This window comes from Lepidochelys olivacea (assembly GCF_965140295.1).
Source record: "Lepidochelys olivacea isolate rLepOli2 genome assembly, chromosome: 3".
Classification (NCBI taxonomy): Eukaryota; Metazoa; Chordata; order Testudines; family Cheloniidae; genus Lepidochelys; species Lepidochelys olivacea.
Genome location: NC_140413.1, coordinates 85,028,737 through 85,043,275, shown reverse-complemented (window position 1 = coordinate 85,043,275; position 14,539 = coordinate 85,028,737). Strand labels below are relative to the sequence as shown.

The 14,539-nt window shown below is 41.9% G+C and overlaps 1 protein-coding gene across 6 annotated transcripts in view; it reads left to right on the top strand.

The window, feature by feature from the left end:
• WASF1 (WASP family member 1) overlaps positions 1–10,292 on the top strand; it is a 173,419-nt gene extending 163,127 nt beyond the window's left edge. For all 6 annotated transcript variants that reach the window (XM_084624109.1, XM_084624113.1, XM_084624110.1 and 3 more), the window contains 3 exons: positions 2,063–2,242; positions 5,121–5,734; positions 9,431–10,292. In XM_084624109.1, the coding sequence (XP_084480235.1) occupies positions 2,063–2,242; positions 5,121–5,734; positions 9,431–9,588 (952 nt within the window). In that variant the 3' untranslated portion in view covers positions 9,589–10,292. The remainder of the gene's footprint in view (positions 1–2,062; positions 2,243–5,120; positions 5,735–9,430) is intronic.
• Positions 10,293–14,539: the final 4,247 nt, after the last annotated feature.

The following is a 14,539-nucleotide window of genomic DNA, read 5'->3' as shown; positions in this document are numbered from 1 at the left end:
CTAAATATATTTATGATGTAAATGACTGTATATGGGGTGCAGTACTCAGAATGCAGTGGTGATAACAGAATTACCTCTACCAAAAGAGAATTTTGAAGTTCTTTCACCCAGGTGTTTTAAATGGTTTATTACCTTGTCATTTTAAAGAATAATTTATATCTCTGGAATTCGTTGCTATGGGGGATGTGGAGGTGTGTGTCATTGTTACTCATTTATCAGTCTAACATACTGGTGCAGGCTTGCACACAGATCTGTCACTGTATTTCAGTCCTGAACTACAACCACCCCTGTTATTCTAGTCTTCTGATTTACTTGAGCAGAAACTGCCAGTATTATGTAGTGGTTTTGTGATGTGAACAAATTATCCACTTGGATGAGACCACTGAACTTATTTACTCTTGATTGAATCTAGAATTTGATTGAAGTTTCTGCAAACCTTAACGTGCTAAATTCTCTTTACATAATATACTTTTGCGGGTGGCTGACAGTAGCATTTCAGGTGACATACCTGTAGTGTTTGTGCAAAACCAAAAGCATGTAACCAACTGAGGAACTGTACTATGAAAGAGAGCTGACTCTCAAGTAATATTAATCTTGAAAATTAAAAAGAAATAGGGTTTTTTGGCAGGGGGGGCTTGTTTTTTGTTCAGCCTTTTAAAAAAGACAATTTTTAAGATTATCTAGTAGCCCTATTAATAGTTGTTGCCTGCTGCAGACTGTAGGATCCAGGATGTTGTGTCTGAAATAAAAAACCTGCCTCTTGAGAACTCTGACCTAGTGAGACCTCGATTTACAGTGATGTAGAATGAAAAGTCAAAAATGGTTTCAAGTGCATTTCAATTTGTAATTTACAACTCAGGTTATGATGAAACCCTCCCTAAAGTGCAGCTCTTCTGTGGAAAAAAAACCCTATAGGTGTATTTCACTGTGTTAGCTGCCCATAATAAGTACATCACCTTCCCTGCCACACCCCTCATGCAGGTATATGCCAGATTCCACAGCAAAGTGATTGCAGAACCACTTGAAAACTCAGAGCCCCAAGGATCAACAGTGACAATCTAGGTTTTTAAGGTCAGGCTTGACAAAGCCCTGTCTGGGATGATTTAGTTGGGGATTGGTCCTGCTTTGAGCAGGGGGTTGGACTAGATGACCTCCTGAGGTCCCTTCCAACCCTGATATTCTAAGATTCTATGAATACTGTGCTTAGACATTACAGTCATGAGCACTATCCAGAAACCTACAGTAGAACCACCAGCAGTTAGAAAGTGTTCTGCAAACACTTTTCCTCTGACTTCAGAGAAATTGTGATCTTTATCAACATTTTAATTAAACAGTTACATCTGTAAACATTTCTTAATTGGTGTTGGATCAGATCTTTAAGACATAAACAGAGGTTGATTTTAACAGGAGACTGAAGTACTTTAAGCTGTTGATGAGTTATCTTTATTTTACTGCTACTACATTATAGTACACTTTAAGTTATCTTGTTGAAGTATATTAGCTTGCAACGTTGTGTTTGGGAGGAGATCAGTGGAACTCTAGCTGTAAGTTGTGTGTCCACAAGCCAGTCAAACACAGTAATGCCTTGACAAATGTTTTATAAAACTGTTAGAAGTACTACAATATATGATGTATGGCTATATAATTTAGAAAAGTAGTAAAAGAACGTTTGCATATGAAAAGATTGTGAATCACAAACCGCTACAGGTACATGACTGTTTCATACTGTAAACCTGTTTCTAATAACACTGTTATGGTTGTTTAATTCAGTAAAGTCTGAACAATAAACACTAACATCACACACACATACTATAGGAATTGTATGGGTTTACCAATGAAAAATTGTTTTAACGTTTGAATTGCTAGAAGCAGTAGGGCAGAAAGGGAAAAGAAAAAAAATTAAAAACCACAGTTCGATTGGCATCTCTTGTGCAGAGAGGGAATTTAATTCAGAGATCAAACTGAAGTATAATATAGTAGCTGAGCTGAGTAATGAATGATTTTGTCTGTGATCATCAGCAAGACAATTTTGAAGTGGAAAATTGCCTTTATTTTTTCTTAGACCTCAGCCATATGTGGATCATATGGATGGATCCTACTCCCTTTCTGCATTACCCTATAGTCAGATGACTGAACTTCTGAGCAGAGCTGAGGAGCGAGTGTTGGTCAGACCACATGAGCCACCACCCCCTCCACCAATGCATGGAGCAGGAGATGTGAAACCCATACCTCCTTGTATTAGGTAAGGAGTCAAGTTTGGAACAACTTTCCAACAATAAACTGACGTACATCTCTGAAAAAGGTCCAAATACGCAAGACTATGCTTTGAAGAAGCAAGCAGCATCATTATTGTACTTGATTTCAGCCCAGAGAGCACCATAGACCAGAAGTTCTCAGACTGGGTGGAGGGCTGCCCTGGGAAGGGGGCGTGCAATGGTTTAGGGGGGAAAAAAACATACTGCATGTATTTTACCCACAGCAATGAGTAACTAGCAAATCTGATTCCTCCAGACATATCAGGTTCTCAGATGGCGCTGTGCATTTTGACAGATTTCTGTTAAGCTTGCATAGCATTGTACAACATCATTCATTACTATCTGTACGTTATTCCATTTGCTACAACACAGTCTGCACATTGAATTATAAGCTTCCACCACAGTCGCAGTTTTGCTTTTGCTCTTATTACAATGGATCGTTGGCTCTGTTTGAATCAATGGTTTACTGGTTTTAGTTATTAGTCAGAGTTGCACGCTGATTTTTTTTTTTAAATCTGTATATGTTCATGTGTGGTGAGGGGGCGTGTAAACTAGAGACACAAAGAAGGGGGAGTGCGATCAAATAAGTTTGAAAACCACTGACAGACAATTGACTACAAAATAGATTAAATTACAGACATCGTTTCTCTTTATGCCTTTCTAACACTGGGTGGAATATTGGGATACCATCTAAACCAATCATCCTGACAGTATTTTTCCATGTAACTTCATATCCAAGCAAAGTCATACTTTATGGATTATATTTTTATAGGGTTCCCCTTACCTTTATCTGGAATATACAAGAGTAGATCTAGAGTATGTTGTTATGTCAGCAAAATAGTTTAATGTCTGTCCAAATGAAAGTATTTCCACTATCCCAGGGCTATACACAGAAATAGGTCTCTTTTATTGGGTTAACATTTTCTTGTTATGAGTGTTAAATTTTCCTACCTGGGTATTCTGATTGAGAAATTCCTCTAGCAGTTTATACTTTAAAAAATAACATTTACAGTCATCTCTTGTCTCTTTGAGGACTGAAAAGGGTCCTACACTGAATTAGACAGGAGTGTCTTATGTGTATATAGCTACACATGACTAATCTTGTACGGTACCACTGGACCTGTCAATGAACTTAAACCCATATCTCAGTTTCAAAGTCAGTTTATCTAGGTAATCATTCTGTAAAAATAGTCCCTTTAGAATAGGGCTTTCAAACGATTAAAAAAAACATAATGGTAATTAATTGGAGATTTAAAAAAATAACTGCAATAAATCACAGTTTTAATTGTACTCTTAATAATAAAATACATTTATTTAAATATTTTTGGGTGTTTTCTACATTTTCAAATATATTGATTTCAGTTATAACACAGAATACAAAGTGTACATTGCTGAATTTATATTATTTTTATTACAAATAATTGCACTGTAAAAACAATAAACTTGCTGATGACATGTTCATTTTCATCATCTGAGTCAGATGCCACCAACACAAGGTGGTTCCAGTTCTGTAGTTTCTGCATGTTCCACACCTTGTCCCACTCAAATTTTGGAAGGCACTTCGGGTTCTTAAACCATGAGTTGAGTGCTGTAGCTATCTTTAGAAATCTCACATTGGTACCTTCTTTGTGTTTTGTCAAATCTGCAGTGACAGTGTTTTAAAATTGAACAACATGTGCTAGGTCTTCATCTGAGACTGCCATAACACAAAATATAAGGCAGAATGTGAGTAAAACCAGAGAGCAGGAGACATACAATTCTCTCCCAAGGAGTTCAGTCACAAATTTAATTAACACATTTTTTTTTCTTTAAACGAGCGTCATCAGAATGGAAGCATGTCCTCTGGAATGGTGGTCAAAGCATGAAAGGGCATATGAATGTTTAGCATATCTGGCACGTAAATACTTTGCAAGTCCAGCTACAAAAGTGCCATGCGAACACTTGTTCTCACTTTCAGGTGGCACTGTAAGTAAGAAGCAGGCAGCATTACCTCCTGGAAATGTAAACAAACTTTTGTCTTAGCGATTGACTAAACAGGAAGTAGGACTGAGTGGACTTGTAGGCACTAAAGTTTTACATTGTTTTGGTTTTGAGTGCAGTTAGGTAACCAAAAAAAAAAAATCTACATTTGTAAGTTGCACTTTCATGATAAAGTGGTTACACTACAGTACTTGTATGAGGTGAATTTCTTTTCTATTTCTTTTGTTTATTGTTTTACAGTGCAAATATTTGTAATAAAAAATAATACTATAAAGTGAGCACTGTACACTTTGTATTCTGTGTTGTAATTCAAATCAATATATTTGAAAATGTAGACAAACTTCCAAAAATATTTGTAATCAATTCAAATTGATATTTTATTATTTAACAGTGCAATTAAAATTGCAGTTAATCGTGATTAATTGTTTAATCGGGTTAATTTGTTTTGAGTTAACGGCAATTGACAGCCCCACTTTAGAATAAAGGGAATTAATCAAGACTGCCACATTCTACGAGCTTGTCCTCATACTTTGAATAAATCTCTGGATTTACTACTATGTGTAGGGAAAATCTTACTTGCTGTAGGAAAGCTTAGCTAAGAGAAATAAACCCAGCTATTTGCCTGAGTATATGTATAGGCTGGCAAGGAAAAGGCTGGTGTATGTTCTACCCAAACAATTAAAAACTAGCCTTTAGATCTGGTAAATTTGATTTCATGGGGATCTACAGTAGCCATGCAGTTGTCACGTCAGTACATTTAGCTTTTTTAGAACCCTCATTACTGATCTTAAATATTAACAAGCAAAAAAACTGTAAATATAATGATATTAGCCAGTTTTTCCACTTTGTGGTTTTAATAACTTGTCCTTCTGTTTTGTGTTTCAGCTCCACCACAGGTTTGATAGAAAATCGTCCTCAGTCACCAGCAACAGGCAGGACACCAGTGTTTGTGAGCCCCACACCTCCCCCTCCCCCCCCTCCTCCTCTTCCATCTGCTTTGTCAGCGTCCTCACTGAGAGCGGCAATGACGTCCACCCCTCCGCCACCCATGCCTCCACCACCCCCACCTCCAGCAGCTGTTTTGCAAGCGCCAGCAGTGCCACCTCCACCAGCTCCTCTCCAGATTGCTCCTGGAGTTCTGCATCCAGCTCCTCCTCCAATTGCACCACCCCTAGCACAGCCCTCTCCTCCAGTCACTAGAGCTGCCCAAGTATGTGAAACTCTCCCAGCTCAGCCAGTTCCACAAGCTGAAGTGCAAGGACTTCCTCCACCCCCACCACCTCCTCCATTGCCTCCCCCTGGCATTCGACCCTCATCTCCTGTCTCAGTTGCCACCCTCTCTCACCCTCCCACAACCATTGTTCCTGGCCCTCATGCTCCAGTCATGCCCCCATCTCCACCATCCCAAGTGATTCCTGCTCCTGAACCCAAACGCCATCCGTCAACTCTACCTGTAATCAGCGACGCCAGAAGCGTTCTACTGGAAGCAATACGAAAAGGTAACGTTTGGCCACTAAAAGAACAGAAGTTGGTCTCAGCAGTTTAATAAAACGAATGTCCTTTTAACAGATGGAATAATTTACACCTCTGGAAAAAAGATTTGACAAGAGTATCTTAAATCTGGTGTGCTTTGTATTCTGCACAATATTTGTATTCTGCAGCTTGCCAAGTAGACCGATTTTGTTCAACTCATAATTGCACCTATCAGGAGTGTAGTTTAGAATGCAAAAACCAGTTCTCCATAAAAGTTGGCTAAGGAAATGTATATGTTACTAGATGATCTATGGAGATTATCTTTTCATTTCTAATTATTTGAAGAGTATCTCTTGATACATTTGTTCCAAGTTGTGTGGAAAGCAAAAATATCAAGAATATTTTTTACAACAGCTATTAGCTAAGAGCAGAGCAGACAGACTGGCATATGGGTTTTAATCCTGTTTTTATGTAAGTATTCCTCACACACATTACTGCAGTGCAATAACAATGCAAGGACATATTCAGCAGTTTTTTTAAAAGTTTAAATCAGGAAGGGTTTTGTTTTGTTTTGTAACTCTGAGCTGCCTCGTGGACCAGTGGGTCCCAGAACCATCTTGCCAACAAAAGGCAGGAGAACAAAAGGGATGGGGGAACCTTCTGGGGCAGTACCTTACTGATGCTCTCCTATCTTGCACATTCTTCACACTACAACATGTGCACTGGTGGTCTAACCATGAACCGTTAGGACTGGGGTTGCTGGTGCATGTTTATAGGGTCTCTTCTAGTGCTGCCCTCAACACTAGTTGGAATCCTTCTCCAATGTTTTTAGGTTCACTGGGAGAGGCTTCCCTGCATACTCTTCAACAAACAGAGCAGAATTTGTACTTGAAGATATAACATGGTTTACAATAAGCAAGTGTTTTCTAGATTAGAGCAGAGAAGTGAGAGAGGATAGACTCCTGGGTTATATCCCCTGCTGCAAATAATGTTACCTAAGGAAAGTCACTCGTCTTAACCTCTTTATACCTCACTTTACTCAACTAACAGGACACGGAACAGTATAAATCAAAGGGGTCTGAAGGAACTTCAGAATGAAGTAATTGAGGTGCTTTAAAAAAAATGCAATCTTTCTGTGAAGTAAGCCACTATACCAGAGAACTGGATGGTAACAAGTGATAAATATATCTTTACAAAAACTGGTCAGGATGATCTTGGGAATCAGACTAGTTAGCTTTGCTCTAGTACCAGTAAATGGATTGAAATGACAACTAAAAACATAGGTATAGAACACCTACATCTAATAACTAGCATGAATTCTCTAAAAGGAAATCATTCCTCTCTAATCTGTTAGAATTATTTGAACATGTCAGCAAAAAAGCATATAAGGAGAACCCACTGGCATAATTCATTTGAGTTTCTAAAACCTTTTGACAGAATCCCACAGAAGACACTATTAAGAAAACTAAGTAACCATGGGGGTGAAAAGTAGAGTAGTGTCATAGATTAAAACCTGCCTAAGAGCTAGGAAATGGAGTAAACATAGATTTTTAAACGTTTGCCCTGTTGAAGACTGATCGAGTGCTCGACGGCTCCTTACTAGAATCTTTAACACTATGGAGGCACCAATCGGCACACCATAGTTAAGGATGAGTTCCATTTTGTGGTTAAAGCAGGGATTCAGCCTCCCCAGCATTTACTCTTTGGGTATAGAATGAATTTTCTGAAATGAATCAGTTAATGAGTTTGCATTAAAATCAAATTTAAAACGAGTTGTGTAAGACCTAACATTTGTCCGTCTTTTCGTGTCACAAATGCTTTTAACAATAATCTTGCAAACTCTTCAAATTTCTTTAGCTAAAATTCATTGAAATCTATTGTGTCTATACTATATACTTGGAAACAATTAGGTTGTAATTAAGTAAAGTTATTAATGATTGTTATGATTTAAAAAGTTACGGTCAGCTCACCAGCTCAGGTAACTTAAATGAGGCCTTTGTGACATTAGAAGTAACTCTACCGATCACCACCCTTTCTCTGTAGCTATTTTGCATGCAAAAAAATTCTGTTGCTTGTCCAGTTTTCCTTATGCCACTGAGTCCTTACATGTGTGCCAAGAATGCTTATTGGTAGGAAGTTACTTTTAAAGGGTCCGTGCTACCTTGGACATCAGCGTTTGAAAGGCTCCCCATGGAACTGCTGCCTCCACTGCACTGCACACCCGACAGTGGCGATGCATCAAGGGCGGCACGCAGGGTCAAGTGCCCCCCACCCACACCCCCCAGCAGCCATAAGGGGCGGGGACAGTGCTACTTCTGGCCGTGCTGGGACGTTGCCCAGTACAACACAGCAACTGCCTGGGAGAGCACCTGGCTGTAGCGGCAGCGGGCTGCCCCCTGCCCAGGTGGGCTTCCCAGGACTGCGGCTGAGCAACCCAGAGCCCCCACTGCTCCCTGGCATGCTTGGAGTCAGCCCCTGTCCACGGAAGCTGAGCCTGGGCAAGGAGTCGGCTGCCACCCCTCCCCAGCCAGCTCTCTCCCAGGGAAGGAGCAGTGACCTGGAGTGGCTCTGGCCTGCTCCCGCCCCGGGCCTGGCTGCCAGGGAGGGCAGCCAAAGGTGCCAGAGGCGGGAGCCGGTGCAGTGGGAGGACAGAGCCTGCCACCCCCCCACCCCACACACATGCACAGGTAACATGGGGCAGGGGGGAGTACAGTGGCTCCAGGCTGGGGGTGGGGACAGGAGGGGATGAGGCATGTTGGCAGGTAATGTATCCTCCCCTTTAGCTGGTGCCCCCCACACCAGTATGGGGAGGTACCAGTCATGTATAATTCACCAGGGCAGCCCTGCTGGGGGAACTGAGGTTCCTTAAAGTGCAGAAACGTTGGAACTCAGACTCAGATTTCCTCATCTCTCCTTTCACAGAGAGAGGGGTCTCTGTAACACACCCTTCTATATAAAAATTCAATTGCAATTGCCAGATTCACCAGTAGACTTCAGCTGTTTCGCCCTGTGCTTTTGCACTGCTGAATCTGGCCTTAAAAGAATAATTTTTTTTTTTTTAAGATTCATACTATACACCTTCAGATTATGAAAAATATCACACACTATTTTCTTTGGAAATGGACATTTTTAGTATTTCATTTTTTAATGAAGGACATTCCCAAACAAAACACTATATTAAGTGGGAGTTGCGGTTCAGAGTATGAAACTTAAGGTAAAAAATACAGCAGAGAGGTTTTAATTATTCCCAAACCTAGCATTCCAAGCCAGGAAATTCAGATTTAAGATTACACATAAAGGCAATCCAAGTATGTTAAGGTACTCAAGCAACCTTAAGTGAAACCATGAAGAGAAAAAAAATATGAAAAAACTGTATTTAAAAATCAGTTTAATTTAATCTGGGAACATAGATACTGAAATGTTTTGATCATAATCATATAGTTATTGTATGGTGTCACTACAGAGTTACGGTTTTTAGGGTTTATTTCTCAGAAATATCTACTACAAGCTACTTTCAGAGGCAGGATAGTGTACTACATGGACTTCTGATCTAGTACAGCAATTCCTATTCTTAAAATGAATATAATATTAGTTACCTCTCTGACAGGCAGTGTTCTCAGACAATTTGTTTTTGTTTGCTAAGCAAGTTGAGAGCTGTTGGTAAAAGTATTACGCATAAGAACAAGGAAATTATTATTATTATTATTATGTTTGTGATTTAGGTATTCAGCTACGCAAAGTCGAAGAGCAGCGTGAACAAGAAGCTAAACATGAGCGCATTGAGAATGATGTTGCCACTATATTGTCTCGCCGCATTGCTGTGGAATACAGTGATTCAGAAGATGATTCAGAGTTTGATGAAGTGGATTGGTTGGAGTAAAATAGATGCATTGATATACACTGAATGCTAATGTCCATTGTGGTGATTGTTCTTTGAAAACATTTGATGGTCATTTCTAGTGTTTTTTGTATTTTTTTTCTTTACACTACACATCATTAATCCATGTTTTTCTACTTTTCAGTTTACAAGAAAATTACTAGCACATCTTTGAAACGAAATGTTTTACAGTGGCTTTTCTTTTTCTGAAAGAACATATTTTGTTCCAATAGACCACTAAGTATTAAGCATGGGCAGCTGTTGGTAGAGTAGCGGTTTCAATTTTTTGGCATATCTTAACTGTGCACTTTGTGAATTTTAAGTTAATGAAGGTAACTGAGATTGAAATTCCGAGGGCAGCTGTATGTACTAATGAGCCTTATTCCATTTTTGATAAATGTTTTTAAAACCTAGCTATCAAGATATACATCTGTACACTAAGAAGGTACATAAAGTTAGCAGCACTGAACACAATGAAAGGAAAAAAGGATCTTTGGGGGCTTTTATTGTTGTTTTTTAAATAATTATGGCCTTATTTGAATGTTTAGAGGTTTCCCCCTCCCTCCCAGGTACATATCGTGTGGTACTATTTTGCCTGCATACAAAAGTTCAAATTTTTTCTGTGTGAAATCTTCTGACTTAAACATGCTGTGTAACTTATGTAACTGTTAAAAATAACAGTTTGGTTTAATAAATGGTAAATGTTCTTAGCTGTTGCTTTTTTAATAACATCACCCTTTTTCTGGCATTACTTAGGGTCTGAAGGGTAAGATTTTCAAAAGTGCCTAAATCACGTAGTCTTTTTTTTATAATTATACTTAAACTTCTAGTAACTTAGGTACTTTTGAAAATTTAACTCATGGTATGTATGGGGGGGGAGCAATAATCAGAATGAATATGTTCCTGTGAAACAACACTGAAAGAACTAGATGATATTGCAAAATCATGTCTCATGCTGTCTAATTTATGCTGCATGTCAGCCACATCCATATACACAAAAAGCCAATGCAATTTTGGACTGAATTCAGAGTTCAAGTAAGTGCAACCATGTATTCCACTTAGGTGTGTGCGCACCCAGTGCACTGGAGCCAGAGAATTTTGCCTCATAATACCCATAGAGGGGCAGCTCTCGCAGCTTATGGCCATAGCCCCTGGCTATATAAGGCGGTGCTTCCCCGACCCCCTTCAGTGGCTGGAGTCAGCTCTGTATGGTTTGTAACCTTGCACCTCTCTATTTCTTAGTGACTTTTTCTATATATATAGTTAATTAGTACCCTTAGTATAGTGTTAGCTTTTGTTTAAGTATTTCCCTGGTGATGCCCTCACCATTGTGTGGGGGAGCATTCCCCACACCCAATGCTTGCTGTGCTTAGGCAAAGCCGACTTCAGGGAGCAGTGTTCAATTTGCAAATCATTCATGAAATGGTCTCAAGTTGCAAGAGATCTTCGTCTAAAGCAGCACCTGCTTCACACCCAGGCCTCTACTGGAGTGGAGGTCACCCTCAGGTTCTGAGAGCGCTGCCACTTCACATCCTCCAACTGGTACCTCTCTGAAGAGAGTGAAGTTGCTGCCTGTCGAGCGTGTCAAGGAAAAGGTCACATAAGACTGATCGTGACCATTTCAGGTCACATGGGGACTTGTCTGGTTCCTCCAGAAAGATCACAGACTGGCATGGTGTGAATGCCAGTGCACAGGAGTAGGTCCTCTCAAACACTACCACGCAGGGAAGTCAGACTCCATACCATTGGCTCCGTTCTGGGCCTGGGGCATCCATTGAGTCTAGTACTGATATGGCCAATACTGGCACCAGCTGCTTTTGTTCTGGTGGCATATCAGGCAGCAATGGACCTCTTCTGCCTTTCTGTTCCAATCTTTCCCTTGGTCCAGGGCTGCATTTTTTATAGCCCCATTGGCCCCACAGGTTCAGGGCCTTGCCCAGCCATCAGCACCAAATCCCAATGATTCCCTTCCACAGACAATGGAAGCGGGGCTGAGCTGGGCCAAAGTTACCTCCTCAGCACCGGGAACCTCTTCAGCACCCCTACTATTGATGCTGTCATTGTTAATGTGGTGGCACTCACTGCCCCCCACTTTGGGGGTTCAACACTACTTCCACCACTGGAAACAAAGGCATACTCAGTGCTTGCAGTACCATTTCCACCATTGATGCCAGTTCCTTCTTCATTTTGGCCTCCGAATGAGTCAGACCAGTTGCTCGCACCCTCAGGACTGGCTCCATCTTTATCTCCTGAAACCCAGGACTCCTCGACATCCAGTTTGGGATCGTCCTCCTGTTCACCATTGCCTGACCCATATTGGGGGCTGCTCCTAGAGCACAAGGGGTACCAGAATTGACACTTGTCATGGAACACCCCTCTGTTGCAGAGGTCCCACTCCTCAAGTTGTTCTAAGCCCACCGAGCAGGCCTGTGGCAGTGACCGTTGATTTGCCGCAGGCCCAGGCACTGTGATCCTTCCCCTCATGGGGCCTCCACAGTCATCCCATCGAGGTCCATCAGTCCTGGAAAAGGACCCAGTTCTGGAACAGTTAACTTCTTCGTCCCCGGACAATTCTGCAGTACCTGGTTCTTCCTCTTCTTCAGTACCAGAGGCTTTCAAGGCATACCAGGACCTTTGTGGCATGTGGCTGCTTCCCTGGGTATTGAAGTGGAGTTTCTGCAGGAGAATATCCACAAGTTGCTGGATATCCTGCAGCCATTTGTCCCAGGAGAGTGGCCTTCCCTATTAATCATGCTCTCCTAGAGCCTGCTAAGGTTCTCTGAAGCATGCTAGCTTCGGTACCACCTACTGTGAAGCACAAGGAGAAATGCCACTTTGTGTCAGTGCAGGGATCTGAGGGTTACTCACATCCAGCCCCAAACTCCCTGGTCGTAACTGTAGTCAAAAACAGAGCCCCGTAGGGCAGAGTTAAGTCTACTCCCAAGGATAAGGACTCTAAATGGACTTGAAGAGTTGGAAGATTTACACCTCCTCTTCCCTTCCTAACAGATGAGCATTGCTGTCCAAATACAACTTCATGAACTGGACAGCTGTCTAAGTTTGTCGACCAGCTGCCCAAAGCCTCGAGGGTGGAATTTCGGGCATTTATTATCAAAGGCTGCTTGGTAGCTAAGAATTTGTTGCAGTCCATGCTGGATATTGTGGATTCTTCGGCCAGAGTCATGGCCTTTGCAGGGACCACAAAAGGGGCGTCCTGGCTGCAGAATTCAGGCATTGCTCCCAATATACAACAGGCCATACAGGATTTGCCCTTTAACAGCCTATTCCCTTTTTCAGACAAGGTGGATGAGACTTTGCACTGCTTCAAGGACTGTAGGGCTATCTTACGGTCCTTGGAGGTGCATATGTTGGCAGGGCAGAGGTGCCACTACAGTGGTCAACAGCAACAACAGTATCATCCGCAGTGCACATTTTGGGCAGCTTCTCTCTCCCACAAGACAGTGGGACTACCTCAGAAAGAGGCATAAGTCCCAAAGGAGGAGACATTTGGGTCTGGGTTTTGGACAGTTTACACGCCTTCCCCAGCACTCTTCAAGTACCTAGTTTGAGTCCTTGGTCCAAAGCAGTGTTCCAGTCATCACTCCCTTCTCCCCAACCCCTTCATTTGGGGACAGGCTGACTCACTTTTACAATGTTTGGGGCTCGATCGCTGCCGACAGTTGGGTCCTAAGCATTGTCAAATAGGGCTATGCCATCCAGTTCCCGTCCATTCCTCTCCACTTCCTCTTCAGTGGCTGCTCTCACAAAATACTGCTTGCTCCTTGAGCAAGTCCACTTTCTACTGGCTTTGGAAGTGGTGGAGGAGGTTCCACTGGAACAGTGGGGTCAGGGCTTCTATTCACAGTACATTCTGGTGCCCAAATCCAAGGAAGGGGTAAGACCCATTTTCAACCTCCATGGCCGAACAAATATATCAGATATATAAATTTCCACATGGTCACTCTATTGACTGTCTTCCCCACGTTGTCTCAGAACAACTGGTTTGCTCCTCAGGACTTTCAGGATGCCTACTTTCATGTGGCAGTTTTGCCAAGCCACAGAAAATTCTTTCAGTTTGTCATAGCAGAGTGCCACTTTCAGTATGTGGTGTTTCCCTTCGGTCTTTCTTCTGCCCCTGGGTTTTTACCAAATGCATGGTCATGGTGACAGCATACCTCAGAAAGGAAGGAATCCACATCTTCTCATACCTGGATGACTGGCTACTGAGGGGCAGGTGAAGTTCTTTCTCATATTGACATTACACTGAACTTGCTTGACAAGCTGGATTTGATCTTAAACACCAGAAAATCAACTTTGGTTCCCACCTCAAAAAAATCAAGTTCATTAGGGTGCTAATCGACTAAGAGTTCAAGAGCATGTTTGCCGACCAACCGTTTTCAGACGATTTCCCACCTCTTTGCCTCAGTCTTCCACAATAGCGCAGATATACCTGAGGCTCTTTAGCCACATCCACTTGCACGCAGGTGGTCCAGTTTGCAAGTGGTCTACTTTACCTCTTCAAATGTGGGTCGGGACAGTTTACTGTCTGACTTAACTCCTTGGACAGATTGGTCTGTCTCCCTCCACTGATCCTGCAGTGCTGGATGCTTCCAGAGAATGTTTGTCTGGGCATTCCCTTTGTCTGGCGCTTACCAGCCAGATCTGTTGTCACCAATGCCTCCCTCCCTGGGGAGAACATCTGGAGTCACTGAAACTTGAAAGTTCAAGTTCTATAGTCAGAGCAGGAGTCCTCACTGAATATCAATGCGCTGAAGCTTTGGGCCATCTATAATTCATGTCATGCTTTTCTGGACCATATGAGGGGCTCAGTGGTTCACATACTTATCTATAATGCCACCTCAATGTATTACATGACCATGTAAGGGGGAGCTCTGCCAAGAGGCAGTCAGGTTGTGGCAATTCTGCACTAAGGAGAGTATCACTCCGATAGCTG